This window comes from Elaeis guineensis, chromosome 7 (assembly GCF_000442705.2).
Source record: "Elaeis guineensis isolate ETL-2024a chromosome 7, EG11, whole genome shotgun sequence".
NCBI lineage: Eukaryota > Viridiplantae > Streptophyta > Magnoliopsida > Arecales > Arecaceae > Elaeis > Elaeis guineensis.
Window position 1 is genome coordinate 99,554,215 of NC_025999.2, and position 26,620 is coordinate 99,580,834.

Sequence of the window (26,620 nt, forward strand, 5' to 3'; positions counted from 1 at the left end):
GCCCGAATCAAGTTGACATGCAAAATTTTCCATGTTGCTTAAATAAGTCTGACATTTTGTGTGGATGTCATTTCGAATATCCATTTTTTGCACAAATATTCTTGCCTTTCGTTTTGGTAGTAGCTTTTAGCCTAGCGCAGAGTTATAGTTAAATAACTTTAGAGGAGATCATATTGTATATTGGACTGTCCAGCAATAGGAGATCATCCAAAAAATATAGGTCTAATATAGGACCATTCATGTTGTACAATTGCATTTTTTTTTTCATGTGATTTTAGTCAATTATGTCAGTTTTTTAACTCTTAATGTATACAAAGTACATCTAAGATTCCATTAGCCTTTATTCATAATTTTGTAGGCTAACTATGCATTATTGTTTTTGAGTGGTAATTGAAATATCTGTCTATGAACCATAATAAAGGACCAAATAATAGTTTGAGCCAGTCTCTCTCTCTCTTTCTCGGGGATTTGGGAAAATATAATTAGAGATAAATGGTGGATATTACATGAGTAACTGCTCAGCATACTTATTCCAAGCCCATGCTAAACTGCACCTGAATTTACATCAAAATTTGATGAATTGTACAAATCAAGCATAAATCATATTGAATAACCCAAGCTGTGCATTGTAGAAATGGACAACCACATAAGCCCATCCAGTGTTGAAATCCTAGAAGGACTCATGAGAATTTGACCATAATACTTGCTTAACTAGGAGGAGGATGCTATCCATCATCCAAGGAGCTATTGCTTGCATTGCAAGCTAGCAATATGTAAATTAATCTTACAAGTCATTTACCTATGAATCTCTATATTTAAAATTTGCACTTGGCACGTTGATTGGCATGATAAAAAATGCTATTTAAATTTTCAACATCCAAATCGGACATTAAATGTGTCTAAGTTAATCAAAAATGAAGTCACTATGGACAACTATGGTTGGGTCCGGTTCAACCCTAGACTGGAATAGTATCTTCGCTGACCGCAACTTCCAACCATTTGAACCGGATTTTCAGAACCCAAACCAAAAAGCACTTTCCCGTTTTCACCCATATCAGGCTTTGACGGTTGCACGACAAGTCGAGGGACCTTGATCTAGTACTGATGAGGCGAATCCTTTTTCCGGCATCTCGATTGACGAGAACAAGCTTGACCTTAGCGCTAACTCCTCCGACCTCGCGTCCGGCTCTAACTAAGAAGCCACCACGGAGGATGGTCTTCGCCACAGCCCTCCGCTCCAAGAATCTCCACGGCTCTCTCCAACTCCTGCGACCGCCTCTCCTCAATCTCCTCAGTCCTTCCCCAAACCCCAATTCTAGGGTTGCCAATCCGTCTTCCCTTCTATGCTCCGCTCCACGAACATTTTCCTCACCGGCGGTCCACGAAATCGACTCGGATTCCTCGGCCCTCTATTCCAATCCCCAGAACGCCGAATCCACGGACCTTGAATCGAAGCCTAGAAGCCTGTATTCGATCTTCGCGAAGCCCTCGGTGGTTCCAAGGGTCCAAAAGCCTCCACCAGCAACCAATGGGATCGCCAAGAAGGAGAGGCGGGTGCCCGTCTCTGGTTCTTCTAAGTATCGGCCGATGGAAGAGAAGAATTCCCCAAAGAGCTCTCCCCGGAGATGCTGTCGCTTGTGCGCCGCTTGGAAGAGGAGGGGTACCTAAAAGACTCAAATTTCTCTCGAGAAGGCCCATTGGATCCCATGGATATCCCCGCCACCTTATATTCTCGCCATTTCCTGAAATCAGCTGCGGAGAAGTTCGGCCAAGATCACCAAGAAATTGCGAAGTAAGTAATCTTCATGACACCTTCATTCTCTGAATTGTATGTTTATTTCCTGACTGTTATCAATATCCTTGAATTAAGTGGTGTGACTCGCGGGACGAGGCTACTCGGTGAAGAGGGAGAGTTCTCTGGAGAAATCCAGAGTTATTTTAGACCACTATAGATATTTCTAGAATGTTTTCCTAGATTTTTTTTTTTTCTTTTTCTTTTAGTATCTTGTATCTACATTGAATTAACTGTTGGATGGACAATAGGGGGCAGTTCTCATATGTAACCCAACTATCTAAAATTGTGATACTCTCCACTTCTCTAGTCAATGCTTATGTTCTGTTCATATATTCTGCTTTCTTGCTATTTTACTCTCCTAAGGATTGGGTTCTAAGTTGCCAAGGGAATGATACTATCTATTCTCGCTCTCTTTCTCTTCTACATCCCCAAGTTCTAAGTTGATGGAGTGGCATTAGTCTAATGAAGACATAGCAAAAGGGGAAAGGCCGAATCGGCTACATGGAGATAGTTTGGGGGTGCCGCATGGACTTTTGGACAATGCAAAAATTGTAAGTCTGTGATATAATGCGGTGAAATAAACAACATGGGTTAGATGAAGACAAAGTTAAAACTTGTAAAATTATGGAAGATAAGAATAGATCCGCTCCATTTTTTTAATGGATAACTAAGAAGGATGATATTTCAACCAGATCTGAAGTGCTGAAAAAATCATGTTAGATAGAACCAAAACCACACTTTTATGATTAATTTTAGTTTATTATTTTTAAGATATACAAAAATTTACGTTGCTCTTTTGTATTCCGTTTCAAGTTTACTTTATGTCGGACTTGGAGTTGATTCAAAGATGATGAGTTCAACATATTTAATTAAGAAACCATAGTGGATGGTGCCTTTGATTATAATGTAAGTTTTACCTGGATGTCTTTGCACATGGATTTTGCTAGCACTCTCTTGATTGGAGAAAGCCTGTATTAATCATGTTGTTTGTGATATGAGGCATGATCTGTGTGTTTGACATTTTATCTTGTTGTTACCTTCTGGGCCATGTGAAATCAATTAACCATTGAGAATCATGTGAATATGTCTCTGTATGTTGTGGAAAATTGACTTTGTGCACCACTTTATTTTCATGGTTTGGTTGTACCAGTACTATTGAAGTTTTGACATTGGTTAATAAAATGGCCTAGATACTGAATGCCTCCCATCATTTGTCTTATTCTCCTTGAATCTTGATCTTGATGCATCAGTCTCGAAAGTTTATTTATTTTCCGAAATATTTTTTTTAACTTGTTTGAGTTTTTCTGGTGACATGTCAACGCATGCCTCTATATTTGTTCCTTGGAAGATGATATTCGATTGCATCGTGTCTCAAATGTCAATATGTTCCGATCCTGTCATCTTGGCATGCAAACTCTTTCTCTTAATGGTTCTGCAGAAAGCTGTCAATTTTGCTTCCAAAAACTGAAGTGTGATTCTTGTATAAGATGTGCATGAAGTCTCTAATCATAGATTTTCCCATCATTATGGTCCTTAGCGACTGTATTTTTTTAGTTTATCCTTATAGGTCGGAAAGAATATTTTTCTGGCTTCCTAAAATTGGTGAATAGTTATGTTTGGTCATTAGGTGTCATGTATCTTTTTTTTTTTTTTTTTTGTTGATCAGTTGTGAAATTCTAACATCTTGCAATCACAAGCCGATTTGAGAACCCTATCTCCCTTTATTCTGTCATGAAATCTGAAAAATTGGTGGAATGTGAACAGCTTGATGTTCTTCATTGATCCTAGATTCCAATTTGGTCAACCTGCATGTGTATATAAGTTCAGATTTCTATCAGACAATCATGAGTCAGTCCCCACTCTTGTATTGTTTCTTTTAATAAAATATCTAATGACTTCTTGGGCTTTTACATGGCAGCAATTACACTTGTCTAACAGAAGGATACATCCATGAATGTATCCTTCTGTTACCTGTTTCACTCAAAACTTACCAAATATTTAGCAATTCACTAGGCCTGCCTGATACTGGATGCTGCTTGTGAAGCTTAGTGTGGCTTGGTGTCTTTCATACTTTATAACCTGTCTCAGCACACTAGAAGATAATCATATTTTTCATATGCACTGCTAAAAGGGAAGTCTATAGGTGAATCTTCATTTATCTTGAGGGAGCTCCCAGAAGAGTCGATACATGCTATAGGAATACAAAATGACTTTAAAAGTTTAGTGGTCCTACTAGTAATAACAACTTTCTTTGCGACCCTTCTGCTGTTCTTCAGTCTTTTCTCATAAAGCATCTAGCAGTGAACTCATTGAATCTGGTTGAGTCGAAAGGCATTAACAGCAGTTCATTGTTACAGTTCATTTGATTGTCTTGGTTATATACAAGCTAGTAGCTTTTAGGATCTTTGGAAAATTTATATTTTTAGTGGGTCCATGAGGACTTGTTTCTCACTAGGTAGTTATGGGTTGAGAGGCCTGTGGTAGTGAGCGATAGGTGTGCATTCTAGTAACTGTAGAAGATCTTATTTTTGATGACTAGGATGATAATTTTGAGAAACTCTTTTTACTTATGCTGCTTGAGCAACAATTTTGTTTCCAGCTGCCTTGCTGTATGAAAATGCTTCTTTTCTTTTATTGTTATTTTTCTTTGGAAGTGCTGCGGCATGCAGTCCTTTGTTATCCAAATCTTTAGCTCATATATATGTATGTATATGTATGTATGAAAATGTATATTGAGTCGGTGAAAGGGTACTTGATTTTGTAGTGGTCTGGAATTTATCATGATCATCTCACATTCCAATTTCTGGTATTTGACTTGATACATACAATCATTTCCTCTTTATGTTATTGGTTTATGGGACTTATTTCATGTATTAGCTATATGAATTCAACTACCACTGTCATTTTCAGTTTGATAGAGTGCATCAAGCAAGATTTCTCCTTGGTGATGTGTGAGAAATTTTAGTAGGTTCTTTCTTATTTGTCATCTGACCACAAATTCGTGCTCTGCAATATGTTCAATTCAATGATGCAGTTATGTTTTCTTGGTTTCAATATTGCGTTGCCTTTGGTGTTTAAAACAATTATTTCTATGTTGATCATGGATATATTTCTTTATATAGGTGATCCAACTGAAGTCCTATGAATGTTGAAAAAGTTTTCTATGCAGTGTTGTGAATTGTTGCTGTGGGCACAAAAAACCTCTTTATCTATGCTAGTTTGCTTCCAGTTCAACCACTATTTTATACCTTCTTCATCACCTTGAAATAGTTATTTTAGACAGATATCCCTACTTTTATTTGCTAATAGTTCATCACAGGCTGAAACTTTCAGTAGTTGGTGTGCAAAAGAGAACAAGATGGAGGATGCTTGCTGCTTGATTTAGAACCTGATTTAGCTTTCATTTAGGTGCCACATGGTGCAAAATCTAAATTTTAACTGCGTTTTGTTTGGCCTTCGGAATAACAGGTGGTTGTCTGGAAGTGATTTAAAAAAGATTGCTCTTTTTGGTTGTCCATCAATAGAGAGAAAAACAGTTTTCGCAGCTAAAAGATTGCGTTCTTTCTTCAGCATTCAGGAGGATGTTGTAAGTGGTTTCTTTGTTTTTAGTGCAGACTGAACCAGAAAAATATTATCTTAAACTTGAATATAATTCTCTTTTTCCAAATTCTTTCAGATATGTCGAGGATGCAAGCTTAAAAGCTCATGCAAATTTGTGAACCAAGGAGTAGTTAGAGAGAAAAAATTGATCCTTGCTGATGTGATGAGAATTCTTGCTGTGTTTGCATTGGATTCAGTTCCTAAACAACTATTTATTCCCAATGATTTAAAATTTTCTGTCAGTAAATTGCTGAAGGAAGTAGTCAGTCTTAGTAATTGACAATAGGAGCAAGCTTAGCGCTGGATATCTTTAGTTGAACGCTAAAGTTGCTCTATTTTTGTAGTCGAAATTGTTATATTAGTGATGGATGCAAGAAGATGGAAATATGAGCTTGCTTAGTATTTATGGTTCCTAATGACAATGGTTTTGACCATATATAGATTTCTTTTTCCAGGGAAACGTAATCAGCTGTGCGTGGCAAGTTAATGGAGAAAAAAAGGAAAAATTTTTGTGCCTCTTATTCATTCTAAGACGAGAGTAGTTGACAGGGTGTTACTCAAACAGGATTGATGTATTTGTTTCTATCATCTCCAGCTTTATTGTTCTGAGATTGTGATAGTTATAACTACTTACCTAGAGTTTTGACTATTTATTAATATAGAAATATATTATTATATTTATATTGATGTAAGGGAAAGCATGTGTATGATATTTTTATCTAGATGCATGTTTTTCATGTTTTTAAACATCAATATGTGTTATTCTTTGGGCTGATAACATGGGATGCCCAATATATAATTGCAATGTTGTAAAAACATTGATTTGAAACAACATTTCCTTTTCTTAAACTAGACATCATTGCTCAGCCTAATCAAGATATACATGCAGATAGGAATCCTTCATTACATGTATCTCAGTTCTCAGAAGTTAAGGTCAGTTTCATCTCGCCTCCTGGCAGAAATTTGTCTACCTTTCTTCCAGCCATCTATGATCAAACACCAAAGCAAGACTCTGGAGGTTAATTGAAACATGCAATAGCAGGGATTATAAGAAAATCCAAAGTCCAAACACAGACTGGGGATTGCAACATCCAATGTCGATTATCTGTTTGATTAAAAACGATGCAGGCAATAGTGTTAGCCTGGTGGTGGCGGGTGTATATCTTTATTTTATTTTGTTATTTTTAAAAATATTTTTCCTTTAGTTGTTCCAATGGTAAGTGCTCTACCTAGTGGGTGGTGGCCAGTGGGTGTAGCAGCCTGCATTGGACCCTACCGCTCGTTCCTGCGTCGTGCTCCATGATTCTTTCTTCCCTACTGAAAGTTCATTGCTTTTTCATGCTTGTACTACAATTTTATTTGAAGTTTATTTTTGTTTTTATTCTAATTCTAATTGGAATAGTTGTTTTTTAGTATAAGTTATTTTTGGTCTTAAACAAAATATACAAGAGTTTTTGTCGAAGTTAGATAAATTGATATTTTTTTTTCTTATAATGGGAGAGGGATCAAAAGAGGAAGAGAGTATGGGAACTGGGGTAGGGAGAATATTTGAGACGTAATAGTGGGGGAGAGTTTTGGTGAGACGTAGGGAGTATTTTTTTTTTAAGGTATTTTGGAGAGATACGAAACATTTTTATGAGAACGAAGTCGAATTCATTGCGCTGATTTTTATTTCTTTTGAATAAGTTCATTTATTTTTATTTTTTATTTTATTTTTTTCTACTACCATTATTGGATTTAATTTAGTGATTGTTCTGAATGCATCGGTACGTCTGATTCCAAATAGTGTATCGTTCAATATGGTATTAAAGATATAGATTTTAAAATTGATGGTTCGGTGCCAAAGAAAGATTGAAATATGGCGCGGTAATGTTCGCTGCTTCAGTTACGGCAAGTTGCTGTAAGATTTTTGTTCGTTTGGCGGTGGAAGTGTCTCTGTAGGCGACTTTTTTTAAAGCGGCGGTGGAAGTGTCTCTGTAGGCGACTTTTTTTAAAGCGGTGCCCCGAGACTAAAGCAAAGGTTCGCCCGCCGTTAGAAGTGACTTCTCTCCCGCAGCCCACCTCTCTTTTCCAACCGTTATTCACGTGCTGCCCATGCGGCTGGGGCGCGATCGGGTGGCACCACGATACATCCTACCCACCACGCCGGAAGAGCACTCCGGTGGATGCTTACTTTCCATTATTCGGCCTTTGATTTGACAACTCTCCGATGGACCAATTCTTTTGCAGTCCTCTGTCTCTGATCCACTGAAACATCTGGTATCTTTTGCAGTCCTCTGTCTCTGATCCAATGAAGCGTCTGATATGCAGAGCAACGGCATCTGCTGGCCAGCCATATTCGGCATTAGCTCGGGAAGCTCAAGGTGGGTAGTAAAATTTCGTACCACATTTCCCATTCTACCCTGCATCCATTCTGCCCGTTTTTATTTTTTCCCCTCCCTCTTGACAGCGGAGTGGCATATTCGTAGTTTCCGGTGCTTTTCATGGGCATTTGATAGAGACGGGGCCTTTATTGGCCATCGCGCCCTCTCTCGTTACTCCTCCCATTATTATTTTAACTGTTGCTCGCACTGCTGTGATCAAGGGTGCGCGTTCGGGTACAACCAGCGTTTTCCATTGAAGCCGTCTTCACCATCGGACTGATCCACGTCTTAACTCCGCCCGTCGGCTTTTTCTTCTTTCCGCCTCTCTCCTCAGAGGAGCACATACACCATCATCCCTCTTCTCCAATCTTCTCCGCTCTCCCGCTTAAACGCTGCCATCCGTTGCCTCCCTCTTCAGATCCGGGGCTTTCTCCGGTTGAAATCAAGCGTATAGCTGTTGAAACCTTCTCGACTGCAACTTGGTCCAGCTTTGCCTTTCCCATTTTGGAGGATTTCCGGATGGTTCCCCCTATCCTATGTCCTGATCTCTAATGCGGGTTCCGGAGCAGTTTTGTGAGATTTTGTGGTGTGAAGTGGCGATCGATTAAGGTGTCTTGTTTGTTTTTTCGTTCTTTTGGGTCTAAGAGAGAGATGACGTCTGGGACGAGGATTCCGACATGGAAGGAGAGGGAGAACAATAAGCGGAGGGAGAGGAGACGGCGGGCGATCGCGGCGAAGATCTACTCTGGGCTCCGGATGTGCGGAAACTACAAGCTGCCGAAGCACTGCGACAACAATGAGGTCCTCAAGGCCCTCTGCAACGAAGCCGGATGGACCGTCGAGCCCGACGGTACCACCTACCGCAAGGTAACCTTACCACCTCCTCCCCTCTCTTCCTTTGCTTGTTTGCTTTTCTTTCTCTTTATTTTCCCCCTTATCTTTTGATTAAACTCGAAACAAAAGGGTGAAGGCGCATGGTAGCCACGCATCCCATAAAGCCGTTAGTGTTCACCGGAGGTGAAGCATGCAAGCACGATGCGCGTTGCCCCCTTCTGGACCGGCGCAGGTTAGTGTCAATGCTAGCGTGCGCACATCGGCCTCCGGGTATAGGCCCGCGGTTTCTGGGGGCCGGTGTTGGTTTCCTTTTCGGCTGTGGCGTGGTGTGAAGCTCTTGATTTCTCTCTCTTTTTCTCCGACACGAGATTCTAGAGAAGAAAACGAGGGAGGGGGCGTCTCTTTACCGTATTAAGGACTTCCATTTGAGATGCCCTTTCTTTGAGGGTTCTCTGACCCTCAGGTTTAAACTCGTCTTTATTCTTGGGACCGTAGGTGGCTTGGGCACGACGTGAAAGCTTTAGGAGTAAAGCGAGTGGAGAAACTGTTGCTGAGCGTTTGTAGTATGCTCTCTTATCCTACCCTCTTTATGGCTCAGTTTTTTTAGCAAAAATGACTACTAGGTGGGAACAGTGTTGGTGAAAGTGGAGTCGATTTGGTTTTTACCGAAATGAGGAAATGAATTGCAATCATTTTGGATAATACTTGAAGAAGATCAAGAAAATGTAGCACTGTACCATACAAGTTGGGATCTTTGTAGTTTGCCTGCGACTTCTGCATTATTTAATATTCCTTGGTAATTCATATTTATTCTTTTGTTTCCTTCTTGGGCTTTCCCATTTCTAATTTGCGAGCTCTTTTTCTAATTAATATAAAAAAAATTTATTTATTTAAATAATTTAGATTTTAACTTATTTATTAAATTGATGCAAAATCGATAAAACACCATTTTGAATGGCGTTTTATTATCGTCACGTCACCCCTATTTTTCACGGAGACGATGTCAAAAAATAAAAATAAAAAATAAAAAAATATAATTTGAAATGGTATTTTTAAAAACGTCATTCCAAATGATGTTTTTAAAAACGTCATATTATTTAGCATTTTTTATTTTTTCTCCAAAAAAAAATAAATTTATAAAAAAATAAAAAATTTAATTTTGATAAAAATAAAAATTATCATTTAAAATTAGTATCCCCACTTCAAATTATCTTTTTAAAAAAATATCTGAAAAAAATTGGTGTAAAAAAAATTAAAAATACCATAAAAAAATCAAAAATAAATAAATATTCTAATTCTAAAATTAATTTAAAATTAATTTTTTAAAAAATATCTCAAAAAAATCTTAAAAAATACCATAAAAGAAAAATATCATAAAATTAATTTTTTCAAATTAATTTATTTAAAAAATGTCATAAAAGAAGAAAAAATTGAGAAAAAAATAAAAATTATAATTTTGAATGAATTTTAAAAAATAAAAATTCTAATTCTAATTCAAATAAAAAAGATAATTTTAAATTATTTTCTCCATTTAAAATTAATTTTTTTAAAAAAATACCTAAAAAATTTTGAAAAATTTAAAAAATAAAGAATACCATAAAAAAATGAGAAAAAAATAAAAATTATAATTATGAATTTTAAAAAATTAAAATTTTAATTCAAATAAAAATCATCATTTCAAATTAGTTTCTCCGTTTCAAATTAATTTTTTAAAAAAAATATTCAAAAAAATAAAAAAATAAAAAATAAAAGTGCCATAAAAAAGTTAAAAATGAAAAAAAATAAAAAAATATAATTTTAAATTTAAAAGGAATAAAATTTTAATTTTAATTAAAATAAAAGACATTATTTCAAATTATTTTTTCCATTTCAAATTAATTTATTTAAAAAATATTTCAAACAAATGAAAAAAATAAAATTATAATTTTGAATAAATTTTAAAGAATTAAAATTTTAATTTTAATTCAAATAAAAAAGATAATTTTAAATTATGTTGTCCATTTAAAATTAATTTTTTTAAAAAAATATCTCAAAAAAATCTTAAAAAGTTAAAAAAATAAAAAATACCATAAAAAAAAATGAGAAAAAATGAGAGCCAAATAAAAATTATAATTTTGAATTTAAAAATAAAAATTTTAATTTTAATTCAAATAAAAATCATCATTTCAAATTATTTTCTCATTTCAAATTAATTTTTTTTAAAAAATATGTCGAAAAAAATAAAAAATAAAAAAAAGTGGCATAAAAAAGCAAAATATTTAAAAAATGAGAAAAAAATAAAAATTATAATTTTTAATTTAAAAAAATAAAATTTTTAATTTTAATTAAAATAAAAAATACCATTTCAAATTACTTTCTCCATTTCAAATTATTTTTTTTAAAAAATATTCCAAACAAAGAAGTAAAAAATGAGAAAAAAATAAAAATTCAAATGTTAACTCAAATAAAAAACATAAATTCAAATTATTTTTTTAATTAAATTTAATTTTTTTAAAAAAATAAACCAAAAAAATTATGGGGGTTAAAAAAATAAAAAATATCATAAAGAAAGAAAAATATCAAAAAAATGAGAAAAAAATAAAAATTTTAATTTTGAATTTAAAAAAAAAATTTTTAACTCAAAATTTTTTTTCATATCGCACCGTACATAGCTGTTTGTGCCCGTATCAGATCGAGATGTACCAGTGCGGTCTGATTCATCTCATAATTAAATTATCCGATATATTATTATTATTTATATTATAATTTTTATAGCCCTTTTAGCATATTTTTTTCTCTCCTAATGTTCTGAGACATATTAGAGTATGTGTAACTATATCCACAAAGCATAATATCCGATAACTTGAAATTAAATAATATAAAATAAAATCAATAATTAATAATATTAAATAGAATAAAAATATCAAGCGTACAAAAAATAGTACAATAAAAATTTCAAAAATACTAAGTATAAATCTAAAAAAGTCTAAGTCCCACAAGGACGTCGTGGTGCCCGTGGTCGCTTGGACCTTCTCAGGAAGATCCTCAACGGCTGCTCCTGCTCCTGCTCCTGCTGTGATGGCTCCTCCCCTATATCAGTGGAGAAGGTCTGCTCGTCATGCTGCTCAGGAATAACGGATGTTGTCGGATCATATACGGACTGAGCGACCCGCTCAACCCTCTCATCTGGATACACGGATGGGACTGAAAAGAAAGTATCATACTAATGTGGCCAATTGGTACTCAGTGATGTCATCTGGGGGATGTAGGAAGAAGAAGACGCTGCCATCTGTGGATCAAAAGGCGGTGGCATCTGTGCAGCATCTAGTGATGATATCTGCGGAATATGCGGTGATGGCATATGTGGAACATATGGTGACGGCGTATATCTCATATCTGGTGCATCGGCTGCTCCATACCAAGGCGCACAGCTATATAGATCAACACCAATCGCCACCAACGTTCCGAAACTTGTTCTCTCTATCTCACGAAGTATCCGAATCCATTCGTCCTCATCAGTCATAGATAAAGCATGACGAACGTCCAACATAAGACCCGACATAAAATCAGTCTACAAAATAAAAATAAAACAATCAATATACTGTAAAATATAAAACAAAAATATAACACAAACAACATAAACTAATTTTCGTAGTCTTACCAAAATATGCACAGCAGAACTCTCACCCTCGTATCCGAAAAATGCATACCGAGGCTGTCCAATGACTCGCACTGTAATGCTAAAAAATCAAGCCATGTAGTCATCGGTATATGAACGGCCTCTCAAAATGGGATCACCATGAACAATGTGATCTCGACGTGCATCCCAAATATCGATGTACTCTGCATGTCTGATACGCCAATCAATACGAGCTCTTCCTCGTCGATCAATACGATGAAGTCCCTGGCTGGTATCAAACTGCTCTGGGATATCCTGAATCTAACCAAACTGCCGCAGGACACGATCGAAAAGATGTCACTCTACCACATCAAAATAAATAAGTAGCACCCTAGCAGTCCATATGTTATGTTCAACTGTACACATCTGCGGCAATATAGCCAATATCTCATCTGTATATGGCTCCCACAAAAATTAATAGAATTAAAATAAAAAAATTAGTAAGCTAAAATTTTAATAGATTGCGAATACTGTAAAATGATATTTGTAAAAAATTCAAAATTTACCCATCTATATGTATCAACTAATGTATCTAACTGGCACCTATAAATCCGTGCCACTCTCGTCGATACGTGATGAATGTTGAATGCAACATTCCATTTATTTCACAATCTACTCATGTTAAATAAATTTTATCGAATTTAAAACCGTAAGTTTCAAATAAAAAAAGTAATATTTTTATACCTATATCCAATGTCCGTCCAGTCTGAATGGAACATCAGGATCATACTGCTCTGATGGCATTTCGAGCAACTGTCATCGTAATGGACTGATAGTCGGCATACGTTTCCATACCTAAATCTGTAAATTTCAAAAAAATCATACATGATATACCCAATGTTTGGAATATAATTGAATATTAAAAATAAAAATTTTTAATTAACATACATGTAATAATAAAAGATAACCACCAATCTCGCTCTGATCAGTATAAGAACCCCGACACATAGCTCTGTACAGACAAGCTGGTACTTCACTGCCCAACTGAGTCTACGAGCGAAGTCTAAATTCTCTAATAATGGTAAAAACATCAACTTCATCTTATTCGATAAAGTATCGGATAACAGGACACCCCCTAACAATCGCAGCACCTGACCTTTAACATACTGCTGCACCATCTCCTCTGGTGCATCATCCGCAATATGAAAATATCGATAACGATCATCCAAACACTCAATCCTGAGTCGTGAATAATAGAAAAAGTGTGCGTCGGGCTCAAACCCTAGCAATCGCAAGCACAAAGCCTGTCACTCCGGAATGGTAAGCATGGGATCAACTCTGGTAATTGGATCGCCATCAACTGGTAGTCCAGTAAGGATGCTGACATCCTGTAAAGTGATGGTCGCCTCACCAAATGAAAGATGAAATGTGTGTCTCTAGACGCCATCTCTCAAGCAAAGCAGTAATAAGACCAACGTCCATCTGTATATCATCAATCCGATATACTCCATAAAATCCAAGATATCGTAAATAATCTAGCACTCTATGTGGGATGTCCTCTGTCTTCTAAAATTCAGCATCGGATCGTCGTAGACGAAGGTGTATGGGCTCCTACAATAAAATATAATAATTAGATAATATATATGACTTTTCAAAAAAAATTTAAATAGTAAATAGGATTGGAATGCTTATGCCGCTATCTAAAATAGTCTGTGATCGATGGTGCTCCTGCAATGTAAGAATACTGCTGTCTCGAAGATCGAGATATCGCGGATCGTAGGCCATAATACGCTAATAAATCTAAAATAATAATATTATCACAAGTGTATTAAAAAATAAGAAATATGATATGATAGTCATTCATTTTATGAGAAATATATTTTAAACACAATATTGTCACACAATACAACTTAAACACAAAATTTAGTTCATCTCAGGATATTAAACACGTATATTCAAATACAATCTCACAGAAATACATAAAACAATGACGAAAATACATCTTCGGAGTCTTTAATTTCTTCCACTGCTTGAAGTTGAAGTGTGTTGAAATATCATAGGACAGCGGTGGCGATAATGACCCTGTTCCTTATAAATACCATAGTGGTTCTTACTTCTTATTTGCCTATCATCCATCTCATTTCATAGTCTTGTTGACTTTGGTCTACCTTTCTACTTGAGTCTCAAATGATGATGATCAGGAATACATTTGAACATACGTGTATGCATCCAATAATCTTCATGTGGTAATGGATTAAAGTCACGGCTCCAAGCATTCATATATGCTGTAATTGTATATGCATCATCCACAAAATCACTAAAATATACAACAATTTCTTGACACAGCTAAAACGTGTGAACATGGATATTTGTACATGCTCCACTTTCCACAAAAATATTTTCTTTCAGCTAAAATAACAGTATGAGAATTTTCTTCACCTCGTGACCCTGCGCTTGCTCTCCTCGTAAGCACTTCATATATACCTCTTTGAAGGTTGAATGCTGTTACTCGGTGCTGGTTAGCTTTAACTTGATCTTCAGCAATCTTAATTGCAACATGAGGAGTAAAAAGATTATTTGGATTCTTCTCTACATATCTCAAGACTTGGGCATGCCTCGTATTGAAATATTTCACAAGACGATGAAATGTCATTTGAGCACAAACTGTAATTGGCACATTTCTAGCTCCTCGTAAAACACTGTTAAAAATCTCCGACAAATTTGTAGTTAAGACACCATAGCGCAGGCCATCATCATGTGCCAACGTCCACTTCTCCTTTTCTATCTCGGACAACCAGCTCCAAGCCTCTTCATTCACTGTTCTGATCCTATCCATGATAAAATTGAACTTGCGAACTTGATGAGTGTTTCCTGCTTGCTATACTACTCTTTTCAGCTGCATATTTTTAAAATGAGTGTTGAAATTACTGCTGATATGTCTTAAGCAGTATCGATGATAGGCACGTGGTGGACTCCATCCAATAGACTCATCTGCGATGGCATTTAATATACCTGGATACCTGTCAGAAATTAAGCATATTCCATTTCTATCTTTGACGATATGTGTTCTGAGCTGGAAAAGAAACCAACTCCAACTTGCAGTCGTCTCCTCATCCATAATTGCATATGCTAATGGAAATATCCCATTCTCTGCATCAATTCCTGTTGCAATTAACATCTTTCTGTTCAAAAAAAGAATTTGACAGGTCAGCTAAAGCAGATCGGTACCATTTTGATCAGTTTTTCTGAAAATTATGTATCTGTAGAAGAAGAAATTACTGTGCCTATCAATGCAGGCACAGAACCATGCCTGTCAACTGTATTGATAGGCAAAAGAAGGTGAATCTTACAGTTGACTGGCATGGTTCTGTGCCTGCATTGATAGGCACAGTAATTTCTTCTTCTACAGATACATAATTTTCAGAAAAACTGATCAAAAGGATACCGATCTGCTTTAGCTGACCTGTCAAATTCTTTTTTTGAACAGGAAGATGTTAATTGCAACAGGAATTGATGCAGAGAATGGGATATTTTCATTAGCATATGCAATTGTGGATGAGGAGACGACTGCAAGTTGGAGTTGGTTTCTTTTCCAGCTCAGAACACATATCGTCAAAGATAGAAATAGAATATGCTTAATTTCTGACAGGCATCCAGATATATTAAATGCCATCGCAGATGAGTCTATTAGATGGAGTCCACCACGTGCCTATCACCGATACTACTTAAGACATATCTGCAGTAATTTCAATACTACTTAAAAATGTGCAGCTGAAAAGAGTAGTATGGCAAGCAGGAAGCACTCATCAAGTTAGCAAGTTCAACTTTATCATGAGTAGGATCAGAACAGTAAATGAAGAGGCTTGGAGCTGGTTGTCCGAGATAGAAAAGGAGAAGTGGACGTTGGCACATGATGATGGCCTGCGCTATGGTGTCTTAACTACAAATTTGTCGGAGATTTTTAACAGTGTTTTACGAGGAGCTAAAAATATGTCAATTACAGCTTGTGTTCAAATTATATTTTATCGTCTTGTGAAATACTTCAATACGAGGCATGTCCAAGCCTTGAGATATGTAGAGGAGAATCCAAATCTTTTTACTCCTCATGTTATAATTAAGATTGCTGAAGATCAAGTTAAAGCTAACTAGCATCGAGTAATAGCATTAAACCTTCAAAGAGGTATATATGAAGTGCTTACGAGAAGAGCAAGCGCAGGGTTACGAGGTGGAGAAAATTTTCATACTGTTACTTTAGTTAAAAGAAAATATTCTTGTGGAAAGTGGAGCATGTACAAATATCCATGTTCACACGTTTTAGCTATGTCAAGAAATTGCTGTACATTTTAATGGTTTTGTGGATGATGCATATACAATTACAGCATATATGAATACTTGAAGCGGTGACTTTAATCCATTACCACATGAAGATTATTGGATGCATACACGTATGTTTAAATGTATTCCTGATCATCATCGTTTGAGACCCAAGCAGAAAAGTAGACCAAAGTCAACAAGACTACGAAATGAGATGGATGATAGACAAATAAGAAGTAAGAACCACTGTGGCATTTGTAAGGAACAGGGTCATGACCGTCGCTGTCCTAAGATACTTCAACACACTTCAACTTCAAGCAGTGGAAGAAATTAAAGGCTCCGAAGATGTATTTTCGTCATTGTTTTATGTATTTCTGTGAGATTGTATTTGAATATACGTGTTTAATATCCTGAGATGAACTGAATTTTGTGTTTAAGTTGTATTGTGTGACAATATTGTGTTTAAAATATATTTCTCATAAAATGAATGGCTATCATATCATATTACTTATTTTTTAATAGACTTGTGATAATATCATTATTTTAGATTCATTAGCATATTATGGCTTACGATCTGCGGTATCCCAGTCCTCAAGACAGCAGTATTCTTACATTGCAGGAGCACCATCGATCACAGACTATTTTAGATGGCGGTGTAAGCATTTCAATCCTATTTACTATTTAAATTTTTTTTGAAAAATCATAACATTATCTAATATTATATTTTATTGCAGGAGCCCAGACACCTTCGTCTACAACGATCCGATGCTGACTTCTGGAGGACAGAAGACATCGCACATAGAGTGCTGGATTATTTACGATATCTTGGATTTTATGGAGTATATCGGATTGGTCGTATACAGATGGACGTTGGTCTTATTACTGCTTTGCTTGAGAGATGGCGTCCCGAGACACACATATTTCATCTTCCATTTGGTGAGGCGACCATCACTTTACAGGATGTCAGCATCTTTACTGGACTACCAGTTGATGGCGATCCAATTATCGGAGTTGATCCCACATTTACCATTCCGGAGTGGCAGGCTTTGTGCTTGCGATTGCTAGGGTTTGAGCCCAACGCATACTTTTTCGATCATTCACGACTCAGGATTGAGTGTTTGGATGATCGTTATCGATATTTTCATATTGCGGATGATGCACCAAAGGAGATGGTGCAGCAGTATGTTAGGGGTCAGGTGCTGCGATTATTAGGTGGTATCCTGTTACCCGATACTTCATCGAATAAGATGAAGTTGATGTTTTTATTATTATTAGAGGATTTAGACTTCGCTCGTAGACTCAGTTGGGGCAGTGCAGTACTAGCTTGCCTGTGCAGAGCTGTGTCGGGGTTCTTATGCTAATCAGAGCGAGATTGGTGATTATCTTGTATTATTACAGGTATGTGAATTAAAAATTTTTATGTTTAATATTCAATTATATTCCAAACATTGGGTATATTATGTATGATTTTTTTAAAATTTACAGATTTGGGTATGAGAGCATATGCCGACTATCAGTCCATTACGATGACAGTTGCTCGAGATGCCATCAGAGCAGTATGATCCTGATGTTCCATTCAGACTGGACGGACCATTGGGATATAGGTATAAAAATATTATTTTTTTATTTGAAACTTACTGTTTTAAATTCGATAAAATTTATTTAACATAAGTAGATTGTGAAACAGATGCATTCAACATTCATCACGTATCGACGAGAGTGGCACGGGTTTATAGGTGCCAGTTGGATACATTAGTTGATACATATAGACGGGTAAATTCTGAATTCTTTACAAATATCATTTTACAGTATTCGTAATCTATTAAAATATTAGCTTACTAATTTTTTTTTATTTTAACTCTATCAGTTTTTGTGGGAGCCATATACAGATGAGATATTGGCTATATTGCCGCAGATGTGTACAGTTGGACATGACATATGGACTGCTAGGGTGTCACTTATTTATTTTGATGTGGTAGAGTGGCATCTTTCCGATCGTGTCCTATGGCAGTTTGGTCAGATTCAGGGTATCCTAGAGCAGTTTGATACCAGCCAGGGACTTCATCGTATTGATCGATGAGGGAGAGCTCGTATTGACTAGTGTATCAGACATGCAGAGTACATCGATATTTGGGATGCACGTCGAGATCACATTGTTCATGGTGATCCCATTTTGAGAGACCGTTCATATACCGATGACTACATGGCTTGGTTTTTTAGCATTACAGTGCGAGTCATCAGCCTCGGTATGCAGTTCTCGGATACGAGGGCGAGAGTTCTGCTGTGCGTCTTTTGGTAAGACTACGAAAATTAGTTTATGTTATTTTTGTTTTATATTTTACAGTATATTGATTGTTTTATTTTTATTTTGTAGACTGATTTTATGTCGGATCTTATGTTGGACGCTCGTCGTGCTTTATCTATGACTGATGAGGACGAACGGATTCGGATACTGCGTGAGATAGAGAGAACAAGTTCCGGAATATTGGTGGCGATTAGTGTTGATCCATATAGCTGTGCGCCTTGGTATGGAGCAACCGATGCGTCAGATATGAGTTATACGCCGTCACCATATGTTCCACATATGTCATCATCGCATATTCCGCAGATGTCATCACTAGATGCTGCACAGATGCCACCGCCTTTTGATTCACAGATGGCAGCGCCTTCTTCTTCCTACATCCCCTAGATGACATCACCGGATATCAGTTAGCCACATGAGTATGATACTTTCTTTTCAGGCCCATCCGTATATCCAGATGAGAGGGTTGAGCGGGGTCGCTCAGTCCGTAGATGATCCGACAGCATCCGTTATTCCTAAGCAGCATGACCAGCAGATCTCCTCCACTGATATAGGGGAGGAGCCATCACAGCAGGAGCAGTCGTTGAGGACCTTCCTGAGAAGGTCCAAGTGACCACGAGCACCACGACATCCTTGTGGGACTTAGCCTTTTTTAGATTTGTACTTAGTATTTTTGCAACTTTTATTGTACTATTTTTTGTACGCTTGACATTTTTATTCTATTTAATATTATTAATTATTGATTTTATTTTATATTATTTAATTTCAAGTGATCGAATATTATGCTTTGTGGATATGGTTACACATACTCTAATATGTCTCAGAACATCTCAGAACATTATGAGAAAAAAAGTTATGCTAAAAGGGCTATAGAAATTATAATATAAATAATAATAATATATCAGATAATTTAATTATGAAATGAATCAGACTGCACTGGTACATCTCGATCTGGTACGGGCACAAACAGCTATATACGGTGCGGTATGAAAAAAATTTTGAATTAAAATTTTTATTTTTTTAAATTCAAAATTATAATTTTTATTTTTTTCTCATTTTTTTGATATTTTTTTTTTATGATATTTTTTATTTTTTAACCCCCATAATTTTTTTGAGATATTTTTTTTAAAAAATTAATTTTAAATAAAAAAATAATTTGAATTTATGTTTTTTATTTGAGTTAACATTTGAATTTTTATTTGTCTCATTTTTTTTCTTTTTTACTTCTTTGTTTGGAATATTTTTTAAAAAAATTAATTTGAAATGGGAAAAATAATTTGAAATGGTATTTTTTATTTTAATTAAAATTAAAAATTTTATTTTTTTAAATTAAAAATTATAATTTTTATATTTTTCTCATTTTTTAAATATTTTGCTCTTTTATGGCACTTTTTTTTTATTTTTTATTTTTTTGACATATTTTTTTTAAAAAAATTAATTTGAAATGAAAAAGTAATTTGAAATGATGGTTTTTTTAAAATTCAAAATTATAATTTTTATTTGGCTCTCATTTTTTCTTTTTTTGTGGTATTTTTTATTTTTTTAATTTTTTAAGTTTTTTTAGATATTTTTTTTAAAAAATTAATTTTAAATGGACAACGTAATTTAAAATTATCTTTTTTATTTGAATTAAAATTAACATTTTTATTCTTTAAAATTCATTTAAAATTATAATTTTTATTTTTTTCATTTGTTTGAAATATTTTTTAAATAAATTAATTTGAAATGGAAAAAATTATTTGAAATGATGTCTTTTATTTTAATTAAAATTAAAAATTTTATTATTTTTAAATTTAAAATTATAATTTTTATTTTTTTCTCATTTTTTAAAATTTTTGACTTTTTTATGGCACTTTTATTTTTTTATTTTTTTATTTTTTTGAATATATTTTTTTTAAATTAATTTGAAACCAGGAAACTAATTTGAAATCATGGTTTTTAGTTGAATTAAAATTAAAATTATAATTTTTTAAAATTCAAAATTATAATTTTTATTTTTTTCTCATTTTTTTCTAATTTTTTAAGGTATTCTTTATTTTTTAACTTATTGAAAAATTTTTTAGATATTTTTTATAAAACTTAGTTTTAAATGAAGAAAATAATTTAAAATTATCTTTTTTATTTGAATTAGAATTAGAATTTTTATTTTTTAAAATTTATTCAAAATTATAATTTTTATTTTTTCTCAATTTTTTCTTCTTTTATGATATTTTTTTAAAAAAATTAATTTTTTCAAATTGATTTATTATATTTTTTATTTTATGGTATTTTTTAAGATTTTTTTGAGATATTTTTTTAAAAAATTAATTTTAAATTAATTTTATAATTATACATTTTATTTCTTTTTTATTCTTTTTTTATGGTATTTTTAATTTTCTTTACACCAATTTTTTTTAGATATTTTTTTAAAAAGATAATTTGAAGTGGAGATACTAATTTTAAATGATAATTTTTATTTTTATCAAAATTAAAATTTTTTTTATAAATTAATTTTTTTTATTTTTTTTCATTTTTTACCGTTTTTTTTTGGGGGAAAAATGCCAAGTAATATAAAAACGCCATTTCAAATTGCATTTTTAAAAATGCCATATTAATTATTGTTTTTTATTTTTAATTTTTTTTGTTTTTTGGCATGGTCTACGTGGAAAATAGGGATGACGTGGCGATGATAAAACGCCATTCAAAATGGTGTTTTACCGTTTTTGCGTCACTTTGGTAAATAAGTTAAAAACTAGATTATTTAGATAAATAATTTTTTTTTTATATTAATTAGGAAAAGGACTCTCTAATTTGCTATCATTTCTGGTAGCTGTTTTCCTAAATGGTAATTATAGTTACAATTTCTGGGCCTAAATTTGTAGAATTGATATTTGATCGGATGGCTTAGTCATGTGCTACGAAATTTCTGTTGTCTGGTCAATCTAGTATGACATGCATTGTATGTCACATGGATGAGCGATCCATAGACCCTCTGCAGAGCAAATTAAAATTCCCCTTATGCTTATTCCATATTTCCTTTTTATTTTCCCGCAAATTTAATGTGGTTTCTGTGTCTTCCTTTTCTTTCCCTCGTTCATGTTAACACAATATATTTATCTAATTCAGTAGTTTCAGAACTCGTGTTGGTATAGAGCTCATAGATCTTTGTGGAAGTACTGAATTCATTGAGAACATAATTCCTTGGTGCATTTAGGAGTAGTTTAAAATGATATGAATAATATTGTTGCTAACAAGGTTGAAAGTGGGAAAAAAAATAACACATTGATTATGTTTGATATAATTTAGAGGAGAAATCAGGGACTTTGCTGAGATGGAGATCTGGAGGTTCTTACATTTTTCTTTTTAGAGTTCTGAACACTGTATACCTCCATCAAGGTTTGCAAAGTAGACATAGCTTTGCTGGAGTTGGGATAGACCTTTTTCCCCCAATTCTTCTTCCCACACTTTCCTTCTCCTCCCTCTTTGTCTTCTCAAAAAGTAGAGGAATACAACCTATCTTTTCTTTTTATGCATGACTGACCGATGTATCTTGCATTTTCTACGTTTCGATATGTGGATCACTTATCTATGAACTACAAGCAAGGTTTTGTACATCTAAGTAGGAATCTACATGTCCACAAACTCAAAGCATTCAATACTCCAACCTTCAAAAGCCAATCTACATGTTAACATAAAAAAAAGAAGTCCAAGTACCAAACTAAGTTGACTAGTTGGTGGTGCATATTTGCTAAATATAATTAAATTTTGACATGTTGCATTTATGAAAAAAAGAAAGATGTCTAACATTTAACCAGAACTGACCCAACATTGTTTGCTTACAGTGACATGTTCTCTAAGTAGACAATAGAAAAAGTCAAGCAAAGTATATGGTACCATGGATAGACACACTTTTGAAGTCTTAATATATCACATGGTGTTGCACGTTGCCATCTGCCAGTTTGTAGTAGCATCAACACTCTACAATTCATAAAAACCTGAATATTCATCATTGACACTTTTGTTTTCCCCCTTCTGTGGGGACGACAGGGAGAATGAGGTGATCTTCTGATAGGAATATGGCTAAAAATGAATTGGATGCTGATTGGGTAGCAGTATTATATCCATATCCATATACATTTTAAGTTGTTGAATGTATGTATGGATATGGATATCAATCTCATGCTAACATTTATATTCGTATTTGTTTTAAATGAAAATGGATGCAAATCAGTTATCGGGAGTACATATATAAATGCAGATATAATTCAGATAATTAAACTTTATGTGCACCACCAAATCAAAGATATCACTAAATGGAACGTAAAGTAAATTAAAAACATGTTAACATTGTCACTTATTTTTCTTTAAAGTTTATGAAAAGCTATATAAGTCTTAAGTAGAATTGCAAATAGAACTGGATATTTGAATACATATCGGTAGTTGTTTGTCCATATCCATGTCCACATTTCTTTGAGGGATATTGATTCTAGATATGGAAATGATTTAAACGTCTACTGTCTGGTACATTCATCCCTATATAACAACTAGGATAAGGATTTTTATGTTTTGGCTGCATAATTTTTGTTCTAGGTAATTTATAATTGTTAATTCATATAAGTTGACTCTTGCCCTTACCAAAAAAACAAACAAATGATTTCAAGAGCACCTCTCTCTCTCTCTCTGCTGATCTAGCTTTCAAACAAGCAAGCAATATAGAAATAACTATTGATTAGGAGTCAACCTGCCGGGGACAAAATATTATGGTAAGAATGCGTGCAGTAGGATTCTACTTTTACCTGTCTACTTATTGTTGTGGTTTTAAATTGCATAGTAATATATGTCTGTGATTTTTGCATATTGACCGTATTTTCTTGTGTACTAAAATAGATATCAGATGAAATGATTGCTCACAAATTCTCACCCATGCCAAACAACCAGGATTTATATACTGCTCTCTTTTGTAAATTCTTCATGTAGAAATGCAAGTCAGTTAATGCATAGACTCCTAAAGGTGTTCAAACTTTCACTGATATGAATCTTTTCCCAAGCTTTACTACAACTGTCTGTATCCTTCTAGCAAATGCTGAGTCCCCCACTAACTCTTTTTGTATTTCCCTGCTTGAAAGGCTTGTAAGCAGCCTTAATAACTAATAAAATATGCATGTGTTTCTTTACAGGGATGTAAGCCGCCACCAGCTGAGTGCATGGATGTAGTAGGGTGCTCCACTTCTCCAAGCCTCTGCTCTTCATACCAGCCAAGCCCATGTGCCTCATATAACCCTAGCCCTGCCTTATCGTCTTTTGCAAGCCCTGCGTCCTCATCCTACATCACAAATGCCCACAATGCTGACCATTTTGTTGATGGCAACTCCCTCATCCCCCGTCTCAAGAATCTTTCCTCAGCCTGCTCTGCATCAACCAAGTTCCCACAACACCATCTCTATATGCACGGTGGTTCCATTAGTGCTCCAGTGACACCTCCTTTGAGTTCTCCCACTGCTCGTACACCTCGTATCAAGACTAATTGGTATGATCCAGCTGCCCAGCCATCTTGGGCCAGCGCAAATCATACCTTTCTACTAAATTCAACACCACCAAGCCCTGGTCGACAGGCTTGGCTTGCTGGGATCCAGCTTCCAACTGGAGGTCCATCGTCACCCACATTCAGACTTGTCTCATCAAATCCATTTGGGTTCTTCAAGGAGGCGATGGCAGGTGGGGGATCTTCAAGAGTGGTGAGACCAGGGCAGAGTGGCACGTGTTCCCCAGTCATGCCAGGTGGACCTGGCCACATAGATGTTCCGATGCCGGATGGCACTTCTGATGAGTTTGCATTTGGCAGCGGCAGTAATAGCAATCATCCGCCTGCAGGACTGGTAAAGGCATGGGAGGGAGAGAGGATCCACGAGGAGTGTGGATCAGATGAGCTGGATCTCACTCTTGGGAGCTCGTGGGCCAGAGCTGATGCCCGATGAACATCATGAAGAACTATAATCTTAAGCTCTTAATAGATTCCTTTCCCAGTGCTTTTTGTTTATTGTGGTGTCTATAGAAAAGGAGGGGGGATCGAGAGGCCCACCCATGGTTTCTTGCACATAGCGATCTTCTTCTAGGTAACTGAGACAGTTTATTTGTCGTTGAGAGTGTTGAAAGTAGGAAACCCTTTGGAAAATATTGCTTCCCATGGATACATTTTCGGGTGATCATTATCAAATGAACGTGCATGGATTTTATTGTTATCTCCAGCTGAAGAGGGCAGACAGAACAAAAAAATTATGGGATGCAATGGTGTTCATCTGTGCTATTGAATATGGTTTGCATTTTTTTCCATGACTTATTTCAGTTCTTATGATGATTTCATAGAAGTGGTAACTGCGAAGCTACACTCAGATGAATGGTGTGGCACAACGGAGTTGGACTTCTAATCTTGCAATTCTGCCGATCGACAGGTTACATTCACTTGCTAGAGTATAAAATGCAGGAAAGGAAGCTGAATTTGGAGTTTCACAATGAGAAATCTTTGTAGTCTCTGGAACCCAAGTGACATTTGAGCAAGAAATTATTTCTTTATTGCCCTAGTGGTTAACAGTTTACAAGGAGTGATCAACACTCCTTGTGAAGGCTTGTTCCCATCCATATGTATGGACACTAGATCGATGGTGATTTGTGCATTACCCATCCCCAAAACGATTATGCAGTCTGTTCAAGAGCCTTTCTGAGGCATGAGAATTGTAAGAATCATTTAATATACGGCCATACTACTTGGCATGCTTCTTGAGATTATTTATCCAGACTAGGAGGACAGGTTAGAGTAGCTTCTCCCAGGAGGCTAAATGAAGCTTGTTTGATCGTTTTCCAGTTATAAACTTAAGACAGTAGTGGTTCAGGCCCCAGCACCTTTATGAGCTGCAATTCAGACCACGTTTTCTATTTGAATTCCACCCATATGACCACCCATATGATTGCATGATTTCTTTTATTCATAGTGTGTTATAGCCCAAAACCCGTTTCAGCCCAACAGATCAAAGCCCAAAACGAAAAAAAAAAAAAAAAAAAAACAGAAAACAGAGGAATTCAGAACCGGAAAGAAGACTCCCGATAGGAGTCTCCTTCTCCGGCTAAATCCAAGCAAGAATCAAACTCCTAAGATCCCTCGGAGTCCTAGGAGTTCCTATAAGAAGACCCCCTCTCTTTAGAATCGATCCATCGACTCTTTTCCCCTCTTTTCCTCTCCGATTTTTCCGAAGAAGAGCCGCGATCCCTTGCCTTGTTCTCGCCGTGTTTGCCGCCGACGAGGTCTCCGGAGGCTGAGGTAAGTTTCTCTCTTCCTCCTCTCTTTCTTCTCCTTCCTCCCATGCTCCTGTGCATGGCTGCCGGCGACGAATGTCGCCGATCTACCGACGGGAAAGAGACTCTGTTTTTGAGTCTCTTTTCCTTGAAATCTCCGGCGCCGGCGATCGGAATTGACCGCCGGCCCTGTTTCCTCCGTGACCGGGAGAGATGGCCCCGTCGGCCGCCGGCCTCCGCCGTGGCAGCCGCGGCCCGAACGGCCGATCAAGGCCGGAGGACCAAGGGTCCCCTGTTCCGGCACGGGAAGAACCAAGAAAAGAAGAAAAGAAGAAAAAGAAAAGAAGAAAAAGAAGAAAAAGAAGAAAAAGAAGAAAAAGAAAAAAAATTAGCAATAAAAATAAAAATAAAATTAGGGTGTCCATGGGTTAATTCGAAAATCGGGATGCTGTCGACGAATTGATCCTAGTGGAGACATTAGATTTTTAATAAATTAGTTATTTTTAATTCGATGAAATTTTGATTTAAAATATGATATTTGACATATC

At 35.4% G+C, this 26,620-nt stretch overlaps 2 protein-coding genes and 1 long non-coding RNA gene across 4 annotated transcripts; all 3 read left to right on the forward strand.

Moving 5' to 3' along the window:
- The first annotated feature begins 850 nt into the window (after positions 1-850).
- Positions 851-5,797, forward strand: LOC105048094 (uncharacterized). Its single transcript, XM_010927289.4, is given in 4 exon segments — positions 851-1,594; positions 1,597-1,792; positions 5,264-5,381; positions 5,472-5,797. Coding segments are annotated over 4 exon segments (1,008 nt in total). The 5' UTR covers positions 851-1,104; the 3' UTR covers positions 5,676-5,797.
- A 1,576-nt stretch (positions 5,798-7,373) lies between these two features.
- On the forward strand, positions 7,374-25,030 carry LOC105048093 (protein BZR1 homolog 3). 2 transcript variants are annotated; one of them, XM_073260458.1, is made up of 3 exons: positions 8,492-8,625; positions 9,088-9,155; positions 23,963-25,030. In XM_073260458.1, exon 3 carries the CDS (start codon positions 23,990-23,992, stop codon positions 24,758-24,760), a length of 771 nt encoding a protein of 256 aa, XP_073116559.1. In that variant the 5' UTR covers positions 8,492-8,625; positions 9,088-9,155; positions 23,963-23,989; the 3' UTR covers positions 24,761-25,030. The 2 variants fall into 2 exon arrangements, with proteins under 2 accessions (XP_029121307.1, XP_073116559.1); XM_029265474.2 differs by lacking the exon at positions 9,088-9,155 and having other exon boundaries at positions 7,374-8,625.
- LOC140859080 (uncharacterized) lies at positions 17,997-19,569 on the forward strand. The gene is made up of 4 exons (XR_012142523.1): positions 17,997-18,108; positions 18,192-18,277; positions 18,372-18,799; positions 18,879-19,569. It is a non-coding gene; the product is annotated as an uncharacterized lncRNA (long non-coding RNA).
- Positions 25,031-26,620: the final 1,590 nt, after the last annotated feature.